The 24,513-nt window shown below is 47.5% G+C and overlaps 3 protein-coding genes across 3 annotated transcripts; 1 reads left to right on the top strand and 2 right to left on the bottom strand.

Moving 5' to 3' along the window:
- The first annotated feature begins 790 nt into the window (after positions 1-790).
- fabp2 (fatty acid binding protein 2, intestinal) lies at positions 791-2,113 on the top strand. The gene is made up of 4 exons (XM_084454351.1): positions 791-860; positions 1,219-1,391; positions 1,708-1,815; positions 1,981-2,113. The coding sequence occupies exons 1-4, from the start codon at positions 794-796 to the stop codon at positions 2,029-2,031; spliced, it is 399 nt and encodes a 132-aa protein (XP_084310477.1). The 5' UTR covers positions 791-793; the 3' UTR covers positions 2,032-2,113.
- Positions 2,114-5,311: 3,198 nt separating this feature from the next.
- Positions 5,312-16,768, bottom strand: usp53b (ubiquitin specific peptidase 53b). Its single transcript, XM_084454653.1, has 13 exons — positions 16,616-16,768; positions 16,072-16,164; positions 15,766-15,900; positions 15,003-15,116; positions 14,633-14,715; positions 14,154-14,259; positions 12,912-13,058; positions 12,487-12,636; positions 12,174-12,342; positions 10,163-10,291; positions 9,220-9,964; positions 5,561-6,504; positions 5,312-5,400 (listed from the first exon to the last, which is right to left on the bottom strand). Exons 1-13 carry the CDS (start codon positions 16,757-16,759, stop codon positions 5,324-5,326), a joined length of 3,036 nt encoding a protein of 1,011 aa, XP_084310779.1. The 5' UTR covers positions 16,760-16,768; the 3' UTR covers positions 5,312-5,323.
- Positions 16,769-20,799: 4,031 nt separating this feature from the next.
- On the bottom strand, positions 20,800-23,545 carry myoz2b (myozenin 2b; the record flags this gene model as incomplete). The annotated part of the gene is made up of 4 exons (XM_084454350.1): positions 23,379-23,545; positions 22,668-22,770; positions 21,451-21,634; positions 20,800-21,031 (listed from the first exon to the last, which is right to left on the bottom strand). Exons 1-4 carry the CDS (start codon positions 23,535-23,537, stop codon positions 20,800-20,802), a joined length of 678 nt encoding a protein of 225 aa, XP_084310476.1. The 5' UTR covers positions 23,538-23,545.
- Positions 23,546-24,513: the final 968 nt, after the last annotated feature.

Genomic DNA, 24,513 nt, shown 5'->3' with positions numbered 1-24,513 from the left:
ATCTTTACAGGCCGACGAGACAAGATAAAAAAAGGAGTAACTCTCTGAAAACGTCTGGGAACGCCGCTGCACACATGAGCTAAAGGGGAAAGAATGTATTGTGTAAAATGTTCAAACTTTAATAAAGAATGACGAGCAGCGCTGCACACTTCACAGAAAAACGCGGAGGAGGATGATTTTGGGGTTCATTTACAGTTGAAATCCGTACGCACTGACTGAACAGAAAGCTTGTTGACCTCCCTGCAGACTTAAACGTCCACAAATCAACGTGCAGCCATCATTGTTTCTGTTGCAGTGCTATAACCCTAGAGTAGGCCTATAGTGGGAAAATGACTGAATTGCACCTGTGTGCCATATATTTGTGTGTGTGCACTTTCTCCTAGACACCCATGTGATAACCTCTGGGATATATCCCAGTTGATACAAGAGAACATTGTTTTTTCTTCACAACATGTCCAGCGTGGGTTATGTTTAGAAAAGGGAAGTGCTCCTTATACCCCATTTTCCTTGGAGGAACCAACACAAAGGCTTTTGAAACCTACCCTTGGTAAACATGCAGATATGACCGTTAAGCACACATTTTATTCAGGAAATTTCAACATCTGCTTTCTCAATTTCGACATGTGATATACAACCACACAGGCATACATAGGCCTACCCTGTGAGCTTTAAACAGCCACCTCAGCATACAGAGATACCAAGAGAGATAAGAGCCTGAGCTGAGTTTAAAAGGGCAGGCCAGAGTTGAGGCAAGGCACTCCTTAGACCAGAACAGTCCAGCCCGCCAGCAACCATGACCTTCAACGGAACCTGGAAAGTGGACCGCAGCGACAACTATGAGAAGTTCATGGAACAAATGGGTGAGTGAAATAAAAGATTGGGTGTCATGGAATTTTTGTATTTAATAAGTTTGGCATACAGTGGCATGCTGTGTATGTTAGGAGTGCCAAGTGTTAATTCACTGCAGATCCATTGAGTGGTTCTTTACACACAGTGAAAGTTAATTCTGTGCAAAGTCAATAACCTATCTAACTTGTTGTGCAATTGTTCAAGAAAAAAAAAGTTTCACAAGATTCTTCCCCCTACTGAAATTACTTCTTGATCCTAGACCAGGCTCAATATTTGTGTCTTGGAAGCTAGCCAATACTAATCCACGAATGAATTCACCCCGTGAGTAAATTCTTGAAACATTATTGACTGCATATCTGCCCATAACAGGTGTCAACATGGTGAAGAGGAAGCTGGCTTCTCACGACAACCTCAAGATCACCATCGAGCAGACGGGGGACAAGTTCAAGATCAAGGAAGTCAGCGCGTTCCGCACACTGGATATCGAGTTTTCTCTGGGGGTCACCTTTGAATACAGCCTTGCAGATGGAACCGAACTCTCGGTACTGACCACTTGCCAGAGAATCGCTATAAATTGTTTGTCTTTCTGCAAGCGGGTAGTATTATATATCATATCTGTATTTAGAAATTAATACAAAGCACAAGCAGTGTTTGCCATGGGCTGGGTCCTATATGTACACTTCGGCTTCTTTGTCAAACAGAGCTTGGATAAAGGAAGTTGTCTAGGCGCTGCATTTAAGTCCTTATCTTCTTCAAGTCCTTATCTCACCGGCCGTATCCACTACGACCAATTGGATTGTAGTTAATCTATTGCGTATCATGACTAGCCCTTTGACCCCTTTGATCTCTACCTCACAGGGTTCATGGGTCATGGAAGGAGACGTTCTGAAAGGTACGTTCAACAGGAAGGACAACGGCAAGACGCTAATCACCACCAGGGCCATCGAAGGTGGCGAGCTTGTACAGGTGGGTCACATTCCCCATGAGGAGCCTATCAATCCTACACTTCCTGGAAGAGGCCGGCCATCACACTGGCTGACATCCATTGAACACTGGGGCAGGGTTCTCCGTTCGAAACACGGTTCTCCGTTCTAAAACAGAGCATTTCTTCCCCTCTCTCTCTCCAAACAGTGCTACAACTACGAGGGTGTGGACGCCAAGAGGATTTTCAAGAGTGCTTAGAGGACAAGGGACATCAACTGATACAAACATCATACCACAAATCAAAACATGTTTGAATTCAGGCTGAACAAAACCATTTCACAGAACAAACCCATATTTCACAGATTTGTTTCCATTGCCAACATTGGTATCTGTTAAGAATTCACTTCTGTTACCACTATGTGCATACCGGTTTTGAATTGCACTGCACGTTTTGATATTTAAAGTATTAACTTAAGTTACTACTGTACCTTGTGTCTAAGTTATTTATTGTCTTATCTTCTTATTGTTTGCTCACTGTCTATGACTCCTGTGAAAAATGGGAAGGCACTTCACATATGCCATATAATCACCACACTAAAGCAATGGATGAATCATAGACCAGACCAGCCTGAAGTGGTCAGTCCTTTGAACGTTTTAGAGACATCTATTCTGGTCCATAACAATGCATGATTAGATCCAAACAAAATATTTCCAAATGTGCCTTTCCGAAAAAATTAAGAGGCAAACAAAATATGTTCCATTTGGTGATAGCGTAATGTAAAGTTTATTAAAACAATGAATAGAAATAAATATATATATATAGGCATCTCCAAAAATATAAAGTGTACAGTTAGTTACTGTACTGTACATGTTTATCTCATATGCATCCCCACTGTAAATGATCAACAACTTGAGATTTTATTGGGCATAGTCGTCATCAATCCCATATAGACACGAGCATTTATCTGGTTGCTAATCTATTAACTTATTGTACACTAAAAGGGTGATTTACCTCTTGCACACCTATTCAAAGCAGTAGGTTGTAAGGGGAGACTTTCACACATTCTGACATCATTCTAAAGGACATTTATAGTCTTCAGAAACCAATACAGCCTTTATCTTGTCAATGTAATCATTGACAAACTGACATGTCATTCTCTATCACAGCGGTGTCACCGTGAGCATAACCTCATTTAGAACAAGACCTCTAGTCTCTGTTGTGGCTCAGACCCAGTTCAATCCTCTCATGTTTAAGAGGCAAAGGCACTCCTGATACAACAATATATTCATACAGTGTGTGTGTGTGTATATTATATATCTCTCTATATATATATGTAGATATATATATATCTATATATATATATATAATATACAGGTGCATCTCAGAAAATTAGAATATTGTGGAAAGTTAATTATTTTCTGTAATTTAATTCAAAAAGTGAAACTTTCATATATTATAGATTAATTACACATGAAGTGAAATATTTCAAGGCTGATTGCCTCCATGCCATGCTCCACGTTGATGCAGTAATTTGTGCAAAAGGAGCCCTGACCAAGTATTGAGTGTATAAATTAACATACTGAACATACTGTCCAATCATAAAGATTGGCCTTGGCAAAGGCTTGAAATATTTCACTTTGTGTAATGGATCTAGAATACATGAAAGTTTCACTTTTTGATTTAAATTACAGAAAATAATGAACTTTTTCACAATATTCAATTTTTTGGGGATGCACCTGTATAAACACGCATACACACAAAATACAGTGTGTGTGTGTGTGTGTGTGTGTGTATATATATATATATATATATATATATATATATAAAAGACTATATACAAAGTTCATTCTCCAAAATATAGCCAGTGGAAACAATTGCATTATTTTTGATGCAACATTTACAGGAATATGACTCCACAGTATGATACATAGAAAACTAATAAAATAGGGAACACTATTATTTGCTAGTGTGAAGAGAAGAACAGACAGTTCTCAAATGTTTCTCAAAATTAACTAATACTAATTGCACATCCTTTTACACAATGCATACTAAACTAAATCTGGGTATACTGACAGAAAGATGGCAAACATGTTGTTCATAAAAAACGTATTTCCTTCTTGTACTGTAGATACTGCTTCAAAATACAGTACATTACCAAAACATCATTTTGGAGAGGGGCAAACAGGACCAGCCTCAGATTTGATAAGACACCTATGTACAGAACGTATACAAGTCATCTTTCACTATGGGGCGACTTTAATAGTTACTTTATACTACAGTATATGTTCTATAACAAAATTCTACAGGTTTGGAAGTGTCCATTCTCCCAGAACATTTTCAGCACGTCTGAATACCGTTTTTTTCACACCAGACCAAAAATGCACTATTTTCCATATTTAACTTGACAAAAATAGATTATTCTTCCTTATTATTCCTTTACCAGAACAGATAGATCGTGGCCATAGCACCATCTATAGGTAAAAATGTGCCATACTGAGATTTAAAAAAAGAAGAAGCAATACATACACAATACATCTGCTAAAAATGAATTCAAAACATTATGTTTGTCCATTCTAGGGCACAGAAGGGACAACAGCTATAAACTATTTCAGTCCAGTTGGTTTGGGTGAGATATCTGGAATGTTACACATATGAACACATGCCTTGAATGATATCCACTGCATCACACACTGTCCTCCGCTCACAAACAGGAGAACGTCAGACCCATGAACTGTGGGAACCCCCACTGACACACTGTGGATGTTCTACACTCAGAACTCAAAATAAAACCATGACCATGAGCTATTATGACTAACAATCGTTGAACTTATGCCACAGAAGTGAAATAAAGTGCTACCCAGGAACCAAGTCGAAATTTGGACGTTGCTGTTGCTAGAGACGGGTCATGCTCATGCTTACAGTATACCACTCACATACAGTAGCACCATCTCTTGGAGGCCCTCATGCAGATCTGAGATCATCCTAGTCGTCCACGCAGCAGGAAGGCCTGGCGCTCTGACACAGTTCATCAATTGGGAAACTTGGCAGAACTTCGGCTCCAGCGTTCAGTAGTGTTTACATGTCGTGCCGCTCGTTAAAACCCTGTCTGGGCCAAGTCACGCGCTGAGCCATGTTTCATTTCCAAATACATTTCTGAAAGTGCTGCAGACGACTCAATAACGCATCGTTTTGGCATTTTGAATTTAAAGTCACAAGGTTTTCGGAGCAAAACTTTTCTATTCGGTAAAACTCTTTGGCATCCAGTTCAAGAACACAATCCCCACGGATATCAAACCTTCAATAAGGACTGGACCATAAGATTCATTGCTGTTCACTGTACAAACACATTACACTGTACAGGAGTATTGACAATGCATTCTATGATGTTTGTTTCCATGGCTTGCATTGAGAAGCACTGAGCAGGTAGCTCCCTAGTATGCATAGAAGGATCTGGAACGTATCCACATGGTCACAAAGGTGTGAAGAGTGCCTGTGTCTGTATTCTACATCCAAGTCTATATACAGTACAGTACTTACCAGGTAATACCATCACAAATAACCACGCCCATCCAGTCCTTTGCCAGACACTGGATTCCATTTTGCTGTGGGCTTATTGCTACTATGGCCTGGAAATAAGAAATACGACAAAAACAGAAAAATAATACATCACATATATAATACGTAGACAGGCATTGACCTCAACACAAACAAACAAGGCAATGACACAAATCAGTGTTGTTCTTTTTTTTGTCAGTATTTTTCAATGATGCTCTTGTTTAAGCTTACTTGTATCAGGCCTGCTTTTGGGCGTGTCTAGTGAGGAGTGTGTGTCCGCGGGGAGGGCGTGGCCGGGGTCGCGGAGCTCCGCCCCCTGCCGGGGGGACGGCATGGTGGCGGAGAGGAGGAGGGGTCGCTGGTGGTGGTACTTCAGCCTGTAGGTGTCCGTCATACAGTTGTCCACGCTGAAGTACGTGGTCAGGGAGACCTCTTGGGGCGGAGCCACAGCCGCCGGCTCCGCCCCCCCGGCACGGGGCCGAGCGCAGCCGACCGGGAGCCTCTCCTCGCTCTCGCCCGACGACGGGTTGGTCCGCTCCGGGTCGGAGCCCGACCTGGAGCCGGCGGCGTCCGAGGAGGAGGCGGCCCTCTGCTGGCTCCCGCCGGACTCTGACCGTTGGTGGGGGCTGGCGTGGGACGGCGGGCCTCGGCCGCTGGGCCTCGGGCTGGTCTGCGACGGCTCCTGGAGCATTCTGGGACGGAAGCAGTGGCGTCCCGTCCCCTCGCCCTGGTGAGGAGGAGGAGGGGCCCGCTGGGCGCCGGGTTTGGAGTGAGACGGCGGCGCCGCCGTGATCAGCGGACGCTGATTGGTGAGCTGTGTGGGGGGGAGGGGTCCTCCCGGGTCACCCGCGGCGGCGGCGTGCAAGGGCAAGGGGAGGGCCAGTCGGGCGCCGCACGGGGACTCGGAGGACACGGTCTCGCTGTTGCTGGAGCGGTAGGCGCTGTCTCTGTCCTCGGGCTCTGAGAGGTTCCCGGCGAGGTCGTCGGAGCTGTTCCACTCCGAGCTGCTGGTCTTCCCGAGGCGCCTCAGGGCGGCGGGGCTGTCGGCGTGGTAGCTGCGGCTGCCCGTCTCCGGCTGCTCGGGCGGGGCGCCGCGGTTTTCCGCCGGGGCACAGGGCTCCCTCTCCGGGGCCGAGCTCTTCTTAGAGCCGCCCGGGTTGTATCGGAACTTCCGTCTGGAAAATGAGACAAAGATTTTGCGATTTGAAACAGGCGGACACTGGCCTCAGGGTCTCAGAGCGTGACGATGACACGTATATCTGAGCAGGCCGCTGTCCTCGATCAGCACACTCCACACACTCCCAGGAAATTCCAAAAGGACTACACATGCTTTTCCCCACACGGCTGGAATTGACGGATAACTTGAATTGATGATAATTAACTGCACAAACCCTAACCTAAGTAACCTAAGTAGTCGAGACATCCACTGCAGCGATTTGACGAGAGGTTGTTGGCGGGACGTTACCTCGAACTGGGGCTGCATTTCAGGAGATGTGAGTGTGAAGCCTGGTGGTCACAGTTCTTTCCCTGAGATTTGAGTTGATGTTTGCCTGGAAGTAAAACACAGTATCGTGAGCCAGTTTTATATCTGTGAATTCAGTCACATTTCTATCAATAGGGTAGACAGCAGGTGTTTTTTGATATCTTTGATATAAAAATCCATTATAAATCAACTGTCAGCAATGACCTTACACTGAATCGGGCTGATCAATGTTTAGTGTCATTCATGAGTAGCCTAATTGCCTACGATGGTAACCCTTTGTTACATGACACAGAGAACAAAGAGCATGGGAGAGAGGAAGAAAGAGAGAGAGAGAGAGAGAGAGAGAGAGAGGGGGAGAGGGAGAGAGAGAGAGAGAGAGAGAGAGAGAGGGAGAGAGAGGTAGAGAGAGAGAGAGGGAGAGAGAGGTAGAGAGAGAGAGAGGGAGAGAGAGGGAGAGAGAGAGAGAGGGAGAGAGAGAGAGAGAGGGAGAGAGAAGGCGAGAGCGAGAGGAGGAGAGCATGGCCTATTTTCAGGGAGATGGCCTATATACACTGCACTGTTCCCTGTCTCACAGCGAGAGAGCGGTTCCCTTCAGACGCCACACGGTGGCAGCACAGCGTTCATCTCCGCACGTCTGGAGACCGCGTCACAGCTGGATGGACCAATGGACGCGAGAGGGGCTGCATGCATGCACGTCGAATTCCCTTCCCCTTTAAAAATAGATGGGTTTATTTTTTCTTTCCTGCTGACCCAGAGGTCCGTGCAAGGATAAAAGCTCCAAGTGTGGCTTTGGCGTTGTGGCTCCAGATTCACATGTTTAATACAGAGCGGGGGGGGGGGGAAGGGGCGGGGGAGGGGGGGGATGTTATGTAAAATGTTGCGTTTACAACAATGGCGACTGTGAGCAACATCCAAATCCAGCTGTGAATGAGCGTTTTTTCTCTCCACCGGGATTATCATCAGATTAAGGAATATGGGTCTTAATGGGTGACCAGGTTAAATCAGACAACAGGTCAAATCAATCTTGAGACCAGCTCCGAACCAACCCTAAACATCTAAATCTATGCAACGATAACAACTTTAATGCATCCAATTTGAACTATATTTTCCACCATAACTGTATAAACTATATTTTCTCCCCAGAACACACATAAAATATGATTTGTGCCCTTCACTACTATGGAAGTATGTGTGCCTCTTAAACCCTTTAAGAGGGGAGTGCAGCTCTCCGAGGAAACAGTTCCTTACTGTGGCAAGAACGTCTCTTGTTACCAGTAGTAAATCACAGATTATTGTATTTTTAACTTTCTCAGAGTGGGAGAGAGTGGTAGACATAGGCCTACAACACATCACATCCATGACTATGGTAGATGGTACTGATCTTAACCGACAATTTGTTACTTTTATGTCTCCCTTCAGGACCTATTACTGTTTGCCTGGCAGAGCCTCGCGGCAAATTCAGTCTTTGTCCTAGTTTTTATTTTGCAACGAATGTAGAGCTTTTTTTATCAATTGAAATAACAATCTCAAATGAAAATGAGGAGATTTGGTTCGGCATGACTCTACAAGCTGTGCAATCGTGACGAAGGTTGTTGGCGTAAGCGGTATGTTACTCCTGCTGGTTTGACCGTGACGGTGCCCCTCGTTTAGATCGGGGAACGGACACGAACGGACCACCTCTAACCAGCTTTTCCTTCTTTAAAAGCAGTGTTTTTATGATGCATAGAGGACCGCAATGTACCTGGTTTAGAGTCGCTTCTATTTTGATGTTGAACTTGACCCCTGCTGAACACAAGAAAAAAAAAATCACACTTATCAATAGCCAAGTAGTGTAAACTTAAATATATTCAAAATGTATGATAATCAATAATAATAATAATCACAATAAATACAAATCATACAAACTAAAATCAATTTAGCTCTTTATTGTCTAGTGGAAGTACATTGTACCACTTAACTGCTTAACTGTAGACAAATACTTCACTGCTGACTCTCGGTGTAGTTCTGTATCATCTGGTTCTTTTGTCCTAAACTAAAAAGCTGAGATTCATGCAGCCATTTGTCCTGAGGAATCCTCATTCAGTGATGCGATGTAATCTGCTGGCCGCTCACTGACACTTCGCTAACCTGAAGTAATCACTTCGGTCCTTGTTCGGGTCCAAAACGATCAAGTGCCAGATTTCAAATGACTCAATATGTTTTGATCCGGCCTAAAAAGAACACCTGCGCTCAAAACGCAAAAAAGCCACGGCAAAGCCTGAAGTACAAGCGTCCTTACTTACAGGGCTGCTATCATCAAACAAACAGGCGAAAGTGTTATTGGTCTCATACTGTAAACCTTTCATGTACAACCCAACGGTGTCGTGTGCAGTTCGAAGGGTCACAAATGGCGCGACGCGGCACTCACCTCTGCGGCGGCGCCTCCGGGGTCGGGGTCGGCCTGGGCTCTTTCCCGGCGAAGCCGTCCACGCCGGGCGAGTCCGGGTTGGTGGAGCCGCTGCTGAGGCGGTCGCTGCTCTCGTAGCCGGACTCTGTCCTCTGGATGGTCCAGGTGTCGCTGCGCAGGAGGGGCTTGGCCCCGCCCCCGCCGCCGCCGCCTGCCTTGGCTCTGCCCGCCCCCTGGTGCTCCTTGGCCCGGCCCTCCGCCGACTCCAGGGAGCTGTGGCTCTCCGTCTCGTGCCGCTGCTCGTCCTCGTAGATGGTCATCAGGCACTTCTGCCGCCGCTCCTCCCTGGTCCTGGCGGCGGCGGCGCGCTCCCTTTCTCTCTCCCGCTCTTGCTCGGTGTGCGGCGCCCTCTCCTGGCCGGAGGACTTACCGAGCCGGGGACTGACGTGCTGCTGCTGCCGCCGCTCCAGGTCGCTCAGCACGCTGTCGACGTTCAGCACCTCCCGGACCGGCCTCCAGGACGGCTTGGGCCTGCTGCTGCGGCCGGCGCCGCCGCCTCTCTCCCAGGGCTCCTGGCGGTCGTGGTGGCCGGGCGGGGAGGCGTCGTTCTTTCTGCCGGCGCGCGCTCCCGGGGCGCCGGCAGACTGCGAGCCGCGCGGGTCGCCCGGCTTCTCCGGGCGGGCGCCGCCGCCACCTCTGTGTCTCTGGTCGGCGTGCTGCCGGAGCCCGCTCTCGGGAGGGGAGGAGGATCTGGCGTACGCCATGTCTTGACAGGAAGTCAACCCCAAATACAAGTCTCATTAGCCCTAGCGGATACGCGTACCAGTCATATCCGTATCAAATATACATATTGCAGAGGCTTTCGTGCATCATATGCAGAGCTGTCTGTGCGCATGCAAATGTTTCCTCGTACTGTGTGTCGGGGCTGCGTGTGAATATCAGGCAGGCAGGCAGGCAGACATACCTTTGTGTTGAGAGGGCTCGGCTCTCCTGTGACCTCGTTCGCTATCTTTCCGAGACCCACCGACAGCTCGCTGGGAGTTCTCCCTGAAAGGCTCCCGGAATTTATTCGGACTACCAAGAGGGACTTTCACTTGAGGGAAAATAAGGATGGGGAAAACGAAACGTGAGACACAGCTGGGTGTGTGCAGTACGTTAGACACAGCTGGGTGTGTGCAGTACGTGAAACGGCGCTTCAACTAATTTTGGTCTCCATGCTAAAGAGACCTGAAACTGACATTTGTACAGTACGTGGGCACGTACTGGTTTTTAAAGTATGTTCTTTAAAAAAAAAAAAAAAAGATCTTTAAAAACTTAAGAAAAAGATCTTTCCTTAACGACCCGATTGGCCTCTGGGACAAACGTGTGAAAGTGGAGCAGTGTTGGCCGTACCTCTGCTGAGGCCCGTGGCGGAGGGCGGAGGTAGTATCTGGTGATTGGAGCGAAGTGGGCCTGCATTCTCCCTGGCCGCATCCAGCTTCTTTGACCCTACTGGACATTACAGGATGAGATGTGGTGTCAATCAATATCTGAAACGCAGGTCAAAAGATGGACACACACACACACACACACACACACACACACACACACCTCTGTGTAACATGAAGCACATGATAAACTGAGAATAAGACTTGTTCGGTGTTGATCAAACAGGGGTGTGAGTGTGAATTTAAATGTGGGTCTTTTTTTCCCTGCTCTTGTGATTGGAAAGCTGTAGATCGTCCACATTAGTCTACGTCACCAGTCAAACTGTACATCTCCGTACACAATAAATACAGTCACCTAAATTCTGCTGTCGCTTCACATGGCTTTTAAGTAGATTGTACGGTTTCATGGATGCCATTGGAAAAAAGAAATAAAGTCAGATTGTGCTTAATCTCCACTTCCGCTGGCACTGAGGGATCACGGTTGTGACAGTAAGGATCCCAGCTGTAATTAGGCCATCATGAGCGCTGTGAGTCCAGCATAGTAGCAACACGCTGTTGTCCACTGACCGAACTCTGGCGTCTAAGACAGAAATGTTCCCAATCTTTCCAAGCAGGATACAAACAGCAAACAGCGTCGACGAGATCCCAGCCATTCCCATCAGCCTAACCACTGAAACGATGTGCACGCAAATCCTCGCCAAACAAATCAAAAGCCCTCTTCAACGCACCTCCCGTCTGACAATGGTAGCATTCGGAACAATGGCAATATAATAACTTACGCTTATTGACATGGAAACAAGAGTCAGATCCCATGCCGACAGATGTGTCCGGACACAACACTACCACGGCGAAGCGATGCATCTGAACGAACGGGGCGCCATCGGTGGAACCGTGAGCCGATAGTGGATTGGAACGAACATGGGAGATGCCCAGGGGGCGGGATGGGTGTGTGTGTGTGTGTGTGTGGGGGGGGGTGTGTGTGGGGGGGGTGAAAGCCTCATGAGAGAGGGATTAGGGAGGATGGCGTGGGTGGCAATCTGTCCGCAACAGAAGCGTCATCGTCCTCGCGTCAAGTTCAACTCTGCGCCAACCGGCAGACAGTCCCCTCCCCCTCTGCTGCCCGGGGGAGTGGTTTTAAAAAGCACTCTCACTTAGTCCGAACGCAAGCCACAGCACCGAGTAAGGACTCTTCCCGGACATACTGGTAGTGGACTAGCTCTCCTTTGGTGTCTGTTGAGAGTTTAGGCTGGTTTTAAGGATATTATGAGCACTCAGTGTAATCGGGAGTTCTTGTCACATGTGGTTTCAGTTCAGGACATCAGAACGATGCCACCATCATCACTGAAATCTGAAATGCAACTTTCATTGAATATTGATAAAAACGTGTGACCTCCATGTTGTAATGTGTGATTTGATGTTTGTGTTACATTTTGCACATTTCTCTCTATATACTGTACTCTATATACTGTATATATATATATATAAGGAAGTTATTACTATTATCTATTTCCATGACTTCGCCAGCCTTGGAGGTAGAAAGGCTCTGACCTTTGACCTCCCCGTTGACCTGGGCTTTGTAACGGGAGCACATGGTGGTCTGCCTGGGTGCGTCCTCGCTGGACACGGGACTCCCCTCGGGGTTGGTGTAGAACAGGAGCAGGGGCTGGAAATGACCCCGGATGCATTTGGAGGCCACATCCTTCCACCTGGACCCGATCTGGACCGGAGAGCAGAAGAGAGAAGTGTCGCGGAGACCGCCGGGCACGCCGAAAGAGACGCGACGGCGGCCGGACATCAGCAGTCCGCACGCCGTACCGCCGGCGTCCGAGCCGTCGTTCGACCATCTCGCAACGCCACTCACCTCCTTCACCGTGGCGTCGTCGAAGAAGACCCACTTGGAGGACTTGGTGTGGTAGGCGAAGGCTGAGTAGTGTCGGCTGGAGTAGCAGATCATCCCCACCAGGTGCAGCTCGCTCCGCTTGGCGTTCTCGTCGGTCACGCGGTTAAAGAGCTAGAGAGAGAGAGAGAAGAGAGAGAGCAGAGAAAGACAGCAAGACGATCAGCGACGGTAACGTCCCACTCTTTCGCCCCTTGCGAGGCCCACGGCGCAACAAGCGCACTTCTGTGGTCCCGACTCGAACCCGCCCACCCCGCCGGGCCACGTAGGGCGGCGCAGGTTGACGAACTTACAAACGCTCACAGGATATCTCTTAACGGGAAATGTGACGTTGAAAGTCCGGTCGTGTGTCGTGTCGAGGTCAGCCGCGCTCCGTGGTGAGCCCTTACCCCAGACAGGTTGAGGCACGGGCCCAGCGACCGGACCACGTCCTCCGTCAGGTCCGACTGCTCCGCGTCCCACACGAAACCGATGGTGACGATCTCCGGGCAGTTCATGAGCACGCGGCGGATCTTGATACTCTGACCGCAGTTGCTCTGCGGAAGGACAATGGAAAATCAGCCAGGGGGGACGGTTGATTGATCGGACGAAATCGATGCGTCGTCGATAAATCATTTTCATCTAATTAGCAGTGTTTGACAAAAATCTTTTTCAGACCTTTAGCCACAGATGATAATCACTTTTGACCTACAAACGTGCATGAAACAGATAACACAAACTCAACGCATGAACAAACTTTCAGTAGTTGCTGAATTTGTTACTACGGCCTATTTTATTATTAAAACTGCTGTCGAAATGTTGCAGCAACAACAACACCACCAACGACAGCTCGGATGAGCCTGTTTGATTTCTGATCCCACCGCATCCTTCCGTGCAAAGGGTTAAGAGAACAAAGCACCGTGGCTGACGCACATGGAAGTGGTAGACAGAGGCAGCCAATACAGCTGAGGGAGCAACAGTGGATAAGCTCTGAGCGCTATTTATAACCTAACACTAGTCTGACAGCCTCCCTCCTCCTCTTCCCTGGCGGGCTGGAGCGCAATGTCACAGCATGGAGCAGAGAGAGAGAGAGAGAGAGAGGGAGAGAGAGAGGGAGAGAGAGAGGGAGAGAGAGAGGGAGAGAGAGGGAGAGAGAGAGAGGGAGAGAGAGAGGGAGGCAGAGAGAGAAAGAGGAGGGGAGAGAGAAAGAGTGAGACTAAGAGATAGAGAGACAGAGAGATAGTGAGTGAGAGAGCGAGGGAGAAAGAAAGATAGAGAGAATGAGAGCGAGGGAGAGAGAAAGAGAGAGAATGAGAGAGAGAGAGAGAGAAAGAGAGGGAGAGAGGGAGAGAGAAAGAGAGAGGGAGAGGGAGAGAGAAAGAGTGAGACTAAGAGATAGAGAGACAGAGATAGTGAGTGAGAGAGCGAGGGAGAGGGAAAGAGAGAGAATGAGAGAGAAAGAGAGAGAGAGAGAACAAGCCCTCTGCCGGACTGAATGAAACTCAGTTTTGACTAACTCATCGGCCAAGGCTTTCAATTCAATCCAGCTCTTGTCAGTAGAGTCATCCCAAAGTCACTGACTCTTACTTCCTCACGGGCCTGCGCGTGCAGTATAAAACATCACACAAAATGGCCGTAATGACTCGCTGTACCGGACAGTTCCGGAGATCGCCGATGGTGTTCGCCGCCTGCAGCAGCTCCCCGAACATGTCCGACCTGAGACGATCGTTCCTCCCCAGCACGCGGTCCACCTGTTGGCTGGGACAGGGAGGGAGGGATGGGGGTGATGGGGGGATTAGGGGCGGGAGGATTTGTCTGATTATAGTCCAAATAACTAAGTGAAAGCGTGTGTACTGCTTATGCTCGGCACCGGAACAGGTGAAGATGAGTGGGTAAGCCCAGAACGCTCTGCTTTTCGTCTGCGGGTGTGTATATAAGCCCAAATCCCACAGGATGTAAGGTGACGAGCACTACTCTATTACCGAGACGCCTCCTCGGTTTTGGAGGCTCGATCGGGTGCGTGAATGTAAACTTTGTTAAAAAGGGTTGGCGACTTGAGAGGGAGGGGGTGTGTGTGTGTGTGTGGGGGGGGGGAGGGGTGGACTGGGATTCGTCAAGAGTGGGAACTCACCACAGCGCCGTGGTGGAGACGTAGTGCACCAGCTCTGTGAACGGCAGGGGGTCGGACGACGCTCCGCAGCTACGGCACACAAACTGGAGAGGGGACACAGGCGCCGGCGGTGAAAACACTTTTACGTTTTCCCCGGAAGCGGCTTCGGCTTCACACAGTTCATAAATGCTGTCGGCCGTCCGATGAGCTTGATCGATTCTGCTTCCAAACTTGCAGAAACATAAATGTTAGATGTTGAAATCGTAGATGGTGCCGGTCACCCGAATCAAATCATGGCACACTTGTATCGGTGGAAATGTATATCGTTGGACTCAAGTCATAAACATCTACCGTCATGAGAAGAAAGCTTGAGGGTGGAGGGTGCCCGTACCTGTTCGTACAGCGTCATGGCGAACTTCTGGTGAGTGATGCAGGATTTGGATGTGCAGGACTCGGTCGCCGCGTCCGACACGACGTGCAGGTGGATCCGTTCCAGAATGTTCTCCTTGCGTGTCAGAATCATGTAAAAAGAAAGTCAGACAGTGCAAAAGTAGTAGTTGATACTCTTAAGAACTTTTACACTGTACATGATAAACTATCGCATATAGTAACTAGTTATATATAGTAATATTACTAAAAGTAATTATATTGCCAAACAGTGATTTCACTGTGTCAATTGCAAAAACAACACACAAAAAACAGAATGCATACAACGGGAAGCGCTAACAGAAACATGAGGGGGGTAAGTGGTGTGTTCCTTTAGGTGGCTCTGTAGTCACAAATGCCTTTCAGCTGGAAATAACCATGTCAGAAATACCCTCGCTGACCCCTGCCTCCATGCCCACAGCACAACAAACAAGGCAGACAGCCGGGCAGCTAAACAGGAGGGCACTAGGACCGCAGCCATCACGCAGACCTGTCCAGCAGGAACCAAGGACATCTTAGCTAGGCTAATATTCCTCACTCGCAGAACACCTGATAACCGGCAACCCTCGAAACCTGGCAACCTCAGCATCCCAGCCTTCAAACAAATCTGAAACAAGTACACTTTCATGCTTTCTCATACTCTTTCACTCGTCCTCCACTCCTCCTCCGCCATTTTAATGACGCAGGATAACAATATACGACTTTCGACAAATGATTTGGAGACGTACGAAGCACTCGGCGGCGTCGTCCATGAGGCCCAGTTGGAAGCGCTGCTCGTCCTTAAAGGTCTCTGCCAGAGCGTGGCGCAGCGTGTCAGAAGGCAGCGCCCTCTCTCGGCTCTGCTGGAACTGGCTGAAAATACTCTGGGAGGGGGAAAACCAGACGGTCAGATACAAGACGTCCATGTCGTTTCAACAAGCGTATTCTCCGCGGCTGGCTTAAACGACCGGCGCAGCAGAGTGCGAGATCCCGTCCGCGCGTCGTGCGAGCTGGGTTTAACCGGTGATTTCTAGAACTGGTTGATGTGTACGAACCTTTAGAGCACAGAAAATGCAGGCGTCGCCGAGACAAAAGTGACCAGGGAGCTGCCTCAGGCTCCGCCGGAAGATGTCCAACTGCCACAGCACCTGTACAGACACAAGACGGCCATGACACTATGCATCAATCAGTAATCTGATACACATCTATAGCGTCTTCATAACACGTTCCACATTTTTTAAAGCGTCTAAACTCGCAGAAGGAGGGCGGCTGGTTTCGCAGGTAACATCCGCCAGCCAAGTGGCGCTCGGAGAAAAATATACGGCATCTCCACGGCAACGCAACAGTGCCGCTGCCGACGTGCCTGCCAGCACGCCGTGAGGAGTTTGGCACACGCAGAGGAAAATACGCTTCAGCATCTCGAAAACTAGAAGAATGACTGGAACACTATTCCCACTCATGTAAAAACGGCTTTGAGAGTCAGAGAGCAATGTCTGCAGTCTAAATTCACCCCAGGGGGGGCAAGTAAGACTTCTTTCTCTTGCCTAGGAATCCCAGTCGGGGTGTCCTTTTCGAATCGGGCGTTCCCATAGCGCTCACCTGGACTGCACTGTTGAGGAAGCAGCTGTTCTGGCCGGGCTCGTTGAGAAGGCCTTTAGTGAGGGCCAGAGACAGCATGCTCCCGGGCTGGTAGGACTTCCCCAGGGCCCCGCCTGGCTTCTTGAACAGCTTGACCCATGCCATCGAGTTAGAGCCTGCCCCTGGTCAGACAGACAGACAGAGAGAGAGAGAGAGAGAGAGAGAGAGAGAGAACAAAAGAATCACAGAGAGAGTGAGTGAGAGAGAGAGAGAGAGAGAGAGAGAGAGAGAGAGAGAGAGAATGACAGAGAGTGAGTGAGAGAGAGAGAACAAGAGAATGACAGAGTGAGTGAGAGAGAGAAAAAGTGAGAGAACAAGAGAATGACAGAGAGAGTGAGAGAGAGAGAGAGAGAGAGAGAGAGAGAGAGAGAGAGAGAGAGAGAGAAAAGTGATGAGATGGTTAAGACTAGTAACAGGCTAAATGTAATCAATCAATCAATCAAAGCTTTATTTGTATAGCGCATTTCATACACAGAGGTAACACAATGCGCTTCACAGAGAACAAGGGAGGTGGGCATACGTCCCACCCCTACATATTCCAGAGGGAAGAAAAAAACCAGTATCACCCAGGGGCCAGAAAAGTGAGCTGTAAAAATTCTTCCCTGACCCCTCTCAACGAGACGATCGAGGAAGCTAGTATGTTTTGTCCAACGGCTAAGAACATTTATAGAGCAATAAATTACATTAAATTACATTTTCAGAGCAAAAAGGGCTAAAAACATTATAGGAGAGACATGGCAAATACTGGTGTGTGTTTGTGTGTGCGTGAGTGTGAGTGTGCCTGGGTCCAGGTAGAGGCAGGGGTCAGGGGTAGGGTGGGGGTAGGAAAAGGATACGGACCCGGGTTAGGGTGAGGGGAAGGGGGACTGGGCCCAGGTCCAGGCCTAATGTAGGGCCTACAGTAAAGGCCTACAGTAAATCACCACAATTGCAGTACGGATCCAAAGACATGAAATGATCCGATACATCTTGAGCCTGTAGCCCTGACCTGACACATTGAAAGCACTGCAGTATGGAGTAAAGACTAAGTCCACCCCCCCACCCCCCCACCGAGTTTAACTGACAAAATCAGATAATGAAATGTTAGTAAAACTGTCACACAAAAGTTAGAATCTTACATGGTGGTATAACATAGGGAGCCTACATGACAGGGTAAGACACCTGCATCTTTGACTACAGTGTGTGTAGCTGTGTGTGTGTGTGTCGCTGAGCGTTTACCTTCTGCAGACATGGGGGGGGTCTTGGAGCAGCCCGGGATACGGGGCGGAGAGAGCTGGTACTGTGGTCTGGCCATGGGACCGGTCCACTTCATCTCCACACACTCCCGGAAAGATCAGCTGAGGTCGCCATTCCCCCCAGGTCATCCATACGGACGCTAGGGAATCACACCCCTGGACATGGGACTGGCAAGGGGACTAGATCTGGAGCAGAGGACGAGAGAGAGAGAAGGGACACTTTACCTTGTACAGCGATAGGAAGTGTTACGGATAACGCGCTGGTTAAAATGAAAATCGGATTTTGAATCAACTCACGATGAGCACACAGATTATAACCAAATGGGCTGGCTATAGGTTTTGTGACATAACGAATGTCAGTGTTTTATTGATATATTGCTACAAATAAGATCAGTAAAAACAAATTATAAAGACACAACTATATACCTCATAATGTCACTTTTCAAATGATCAGGAACCTATGGTTGCCTTGGTGGTACAAGAGACCATCAACAAAAATCTGTTTTTTATTATTTATTTTAAAACTAGTTCCATAAACCTAGTTCACACTCACAGGAAGCATTTAGCTAAACCCAGTTTAGGATACAGTTTTTAAGTCACCTGAGCAGCATTGCCATTGTTTTGCAATAAACAACATACAAAATGCTCAAATGGTGGGCTTATTAGGCAAGGCAAGTTTATTTCTATAGCACATTTCAGCAACAAGGCAATATTCTTACAAATATTTTGGTTGCCGCTGACTCTGTCGATAAACCTACTTAAGCTTATGAAATTGAATCAAAACACTTCTGCAATTTGCATTTTGAGTCCCAAGGGATAGGCCTAGTGCATGAAGACCGGATGGGGGCTCTGATCATCCCTCAGCTTCCCAGGGCTGGCCTGTGTTTACGATAATGTCTCAACACATGTTATGTGTTGACGTTTCTGAACTGAACTGTTAAGTAATCGCTACCGCTTCTCGTTAAATGCAGGTCAGCAATAACTTGGATCTCCCTGTCAATTAATAACTTAGGGCATTTTAATTGGAGAAAATCATCTTTACTGCATATGAATAGCCAGCAATGAGGGAAACACGAGTCTACCTACAGTAGCCGTAGTATTGGGACACATCCTCTATTTAGGGTGCCTTTGCATGGGCTATCGTGTGGCAGGCAGGCGTCTACAGCCAGCAGCGTTTAAACGCCTACACCTGCTCAGCGGCATGCGAGTTATTACAGACCGCTGTTTACCGCATCGTGTCATTGCTCATGTTTTGAAAATTATGTTAGCCTATGATGAAAACGAGAACCATACTCACCGTGTAAGGATTGATCAACTCTGTCCGTTAGAATGGACCTTGCTTTCGGCCGCACAGTTGTCGGCATTCCACAAAACCTGTACCCCTGTCCACTAAAAATGTTGGAATGCGATCCAGACGCGGTCGTGGACTACAGCAGGCTGTCAGCCAGTGCGTGTGGATGGTCGGCTGTCCCCGTGGTCATCAGGCCCGCATAGCAATTACAGTAAAACGTTAGCGCGTCCACCGAGAAAACGTCTTTCCATATACCTGCATTTCGTCACGATAGCGTAGACTGACCACGTCGGTTTGCAATGCAGAGGGTTTCGCGTTTAATTCACTAAATACATTATGTAAACGAGCCCAGTCTTTGCCACCTGAATGTCAGCCGCGGATTAGTGATGTTCTGAGAGTTGGGAGGTCAAACCCCGCCCCTAGTGTGCACTCAGTGCTGCAATCCCGGAGGAGATGGTCTGCCCCGACACTCTCCGTTGTATGAAATGCTTGTCTGACAGGACTGACACAATTTCACATTGGACTAGGCTACTGAAAAGCTTCTGCAGGCCTATTTGTTCCTTTGGAACAGGAACATAAATCACATGACTGCGACGTTGCATAATCCTCTGCAGCACTGTCTTCATTATGTGTCAAAAATATCTACACTGTACCTGTAACAAGAAAGCTTTCTCTCCGCCTGTTCTGTCAGTTAAAATATTTTCTTACTAGAAATTAAGGGCGACAAGAAAATACATTTAAGGTGGAAATAAAAGGTAGCACCAGTCTGTGGATTGATTTGTCCTTTTATTGCAATTGCTGTTATCAACCCACAATTTGGACAATTATCATGGTCACATCCCAATAATCAATTTGAAAATTTGATAGTTTACTAATGCATAGTGTTTTCTTCTTAAATCACCATTAAAATGCTATGCTGAATCAAGCAGTTTTTTATTTACACATTAATAAGCCCATTCAGTCGTTTTACAAGCACAGGCCTACATCATGAAAATATTCTGAAAAAAAAAAATCTGTATGCCAAAATGCTTCAATGTTCATAGTATTTTTCTCTTCAGACATTCAAATACAATTCCAGGTGCGCTATTTATTTACATTAACATTGACTTTGGATGTACTGGATGTAATTCCTATGCTGTACACCAATAAGCTACAGAACTGGAGCATGAACAACATAACAGGAAAGCCCTTTCTTATGTCGATGGCTGCACATCAATAATCAATCATGATTCAGCTTATCCTATTGCATTGCATCAGTGACATGATCCCATGATCATGGATCTTGTTGGATCTGATGAGCTCAGGGCTTTGGTAACATATTTAGGTTTTGGTCATTTTGCAGAATATGAATATATATTTTGATGTCAAATAAGCCATATTTACCATGAAACCAAATTACTGTAAATGCGTTATTCTACCATTAACATCAAACCTAACCTATTTATCAGACTTAAAAACAGCAACCACAAATCTAAATAAAAATCCAATTTTACTATGTGACATTTCTGACAGCAAAAAAAATAATTCTACAAAAAGACCAAAACACAGATATATGTATAGGCCTATGTGTTAAAGAGTCCTTGAGATCATGTGTCCACGGTGTCATGGAGGTCGTCGCCCTACAGGTCGTCAGACTCGGGGATCGCAGCTGGCTCCAGGAGAACGGTCACGGAAGGCAGGATCAGAGGGGCGCCGTCAGATATCCACCCCAGGGCGGTCCTGTTGAAAGTGGGCCTCTTCATCCCGGGGTCCTGGAGCTCCGGGTACTTGGAGGCGTTCAGGTCCAGCTCGGGGAGCTTGAACGTGATCCCCTTGGGGGCTTTGTCGAAACCACCGAACGGCGTTGCCACCCTGGATATCAGACGAGGAAGTGATACATTTCACAATCAAACAGAGTCAAGGGTATGTTTGTTTTGTACAGTATGTCATTAAACAAGTTAAGGGTACATTTGTTTTATATTTGTTTTGACACAATGCTTGTGAGTAGCCCTGCCTCTAACTGAAAAGCCCAAATATTGCCCCGCAGACCTTGGGAGAAATCCTCTTTGGGCTAGTGGTAAGTACTTGGGTTCTTATGCGAATAGTCGGCAGTCCCCACCGCAGCCCACCTGTTACATAAGTACTGTCTCAACTTAAAGGGGTGGAGCCACAGTTGCGTTCCATTCCAGTGTGACGCTGCACCCCTCTCATGACTAGTGGCTACTGAAAGGGGGGGGGGGGGGGGGGGGCGGAGAATGATGAACGACAGCACAGCAGTCGGTGGTACAGACCTGTTGAAGCTCTTGTAGTCGGGGCCCTCGGGCCGGGCCTCAGGGACGGGCATCTTCAGGTTGAGAGTCTCGGCGAGGGCCGGGTCGGCGATGATAGCCTGCTGCCAGGGGGAGTGGTAAGACTTGGGCACAGCCGTACTGTTGAACTTCTCTGCCGGCGCGTCCTGTAAGGGGCCCCCGTAGCCTGAGTGACAGTGAGGGGGGGGGGGGGGGTAGTGAGAGCAACGCGTGTGGATTAGTTTTGCCTGGGATAAAAGGGATATTGTGTCAAGGCCGTGATAAGACTAAACATACTCAGAAATGATAATATTCAGGGAATGCAGGTCAGCCATAGCCTACTGCAGAGCTCTGAAGATAGTGAGGGCCACCGGCACACCAAGATTTTCCCTCTCATTACCATCTCCATGTCTTATAATAGTGCATACCCTAAGTGTTCGTTCATCCACCAAAGTGTGAAAAGCCCGGCCTGTCCAGTGGACATGGGAGGAACCCACGTTGGGGCATATCAGATTTTAAAAAGAGAGGGTTGCTTGGATCCCCTGCTGACATCTCACCAGATAGCGCGGTACCGCAGGGACAGGAAATGCTTATCCTGTACTCTGTTAAAGGGCAAAAGCTCCCTGGGGACACGGTGAAAAGCAGTGTGCACTGTTCAGAGCGTTCTGTTACGCACTATTAACAGCGCTCCATACTGGACTAAATTCTATACACTCTTGATATTCCTATAACTTTTGATGATGATGATGATGATGGTGATGATAATCAACAATATTGTTCAAGTGACCATCCAGTTTGTCAGCATAATAGCTTGCCTAGTCTGTGCCATTATGGTGTGACGCTACAGTAGCTGTCGTATGCTGTCACCAGCTGTCACTGTACGACACCTGCTATAAAGTATCATTAACACGATACCATTATGTAATAACTAGTTTATATATACTTGCGGGCAATGAGGTTCTCATTTACAGTGTGTTTGTACTGTTGCAAGACTGAAGGTTCCCAGAGAAGCCAGACAGGGTTTGTTGTTAGTTTAAAATGCAAAAATAACTTTCAAAAGTTACAATTGGCCCTGTAGAGGGAAATCATTTGTGGAAGACGTAACATGAATTATAATGTTATACATACAAACTAAGCTTGCCACTGAACTGTCCAATGGTCAGCCGCTATCTGCTGACATTGTGATATATATATACTGTACCTGGCGTGGCATACTGTACCTGGTGCGATGCTTTCTGGATTTGGGGCGGGTGTGTTTGGGGGGGTTTTCCCCCCCTCCACTTTGACTTCAGCAGTTTCTGCATTCTCAGCTGACACGTCGTTCTAGAAAAGTACAGTAAGTAAAAAGATCACTGCCTACTGGCGTCATGTGACACACTGTGTATGACATACCTTTAGGAATAACACAACTATGGGAAAATTATATGTATTGTTGCCATTGGACAGTGTAATCCAGACCGTGGACTGGATTGACATTATGTTTCTCTCTCTGTCTCTGTCTCTCATGCACACACACACACACACACACACACACACACACACACACACACACACACACACACACACACACACACACACACACACACACACACACACACACACAGTACATCTCTCCAGGCCCCCGATAAGCCTGGGCGAAACTCTCAAAGCAAAGTGCTTGAGCAGTGTTTCTGGGGCTCTGGTCTGAGCTGAAGAGGGGAGGGGAGGAGGGGGCACATGTCTGCCCATATCTCCCACGTGTTTCAACACTTTTGTTAGGAAACATACACGTCCGTGAAGTTGAAAAGAGAGAGTAGAATGTTTGGTGCCTTGGGAGCATGTAGTGATGCCAGCAGTGCAGTCTGGAACACCTCCAATCAAACCTATAAAAGTCTGCCGTATGCCCTCCTCAGCAGTGTGACTAGAATGGAAATGTCAAAGGTCGCACTCACATTCAGCTGCACGTTTGCCTCATTCTGGATACTTTCAAACGTGTATTTCTCCGACCGACGCTGGCGCATCTTGAAAAGGCGCGAGCCTCTGTTGGAGAGCAGGGACAGCTCCTCGAGCATGATGTCTTTGGGAGTGGACAGCTTCTTTCCCAGGTCCATGGTGTCCCCTGGGAAAAGAGATATAGCAGTGAATTGAACACTGGACAAGTTCTGGAAATCGCTTCTCCATAGAGTGTTAGAGAGTGTTAGACAATAGGTGTCTTGGAACATTTTTGTAAAAAAAAAAGAGAATTGAATGAGAAAAAGTCCAGAATTGGGATTTTGGTTGGTGTTCTTTTTGTGGCTTGAATGTTTGTTGTTTTAATTCAGTTGTAAAGTAGCCACTCATTGATTACACTTTAACTTTTTAAGATGGCAGTCAAATATGCATTTTGCAATTTTAACTCATTACAGCAGATAATATATAGTCTAATTCATAACTTTTGACACTTTTCTATCTCTTATAATGACCCTGAATGAAGCGATTATGACACATGAATGTGGCATAAATAATTCTCTATGACTCAAATAAATCTTGTGTACCATTTTTTTCTCTCTATCAGAATCATGGTTATTGTTCTTCGGACTCATTGCACGTTGAACATGACGCTTCTCCAATAAGCGCAAACGGAATGTACCCCAGCTGTCCCGGACCCTCAACAGTCCTCAAACAGCTACACACAGTTGTCCCTCACCCCTCTCATACCCTCCACACCCACCCAGAAATAGCCATTTGCAAAGGACGACAAAAGGATTACTCTGCCATAGGCAGTCAAAATATCCCATTGGCTTATTTATGGCAAGTGCCGGAGAACGGCCCTGACATTTTGAACCCGGGATCAAAATGGACCCCTTCCAGGAGATGTTCTCTCTGCTTCTCCGTGCTGCGTGGCCTGGGCCCAGATCGTACCGTTGGCACCGTCACCATGGACCTCTCGACAAATAGCAGCGGCGTGCATCTTCCTCTCTTGGGTTGGCATTGTACAGTATTGCGACATTGTGGCTTTGCGGTAGGGCGGCACGCGTACTGGAAACAGATAAAGGACACAGGATGCAGTACTCGGGGAGTTCTGTCCAGCTGAAAGTACCCTACTGG

The sequence above is a fragment of the Borostomias antarcticus genome, assembly GCF_949987555.1.
Source record: "Borostomias antarcticus genome assembly, chromosome: 20".
Classification (NCBI taxonomy): Eukaryota; Metazoa; Chordata; class Actinopteri; order Stomiiformes; family Stomiidae; genus Borostomias; species Borostomias antarcticus.
The sequence above is the reverse complement of the archived record's forward strand: the minus strand, read 5'-3'. Positions and strand labels throughout refer to the sequence as shown.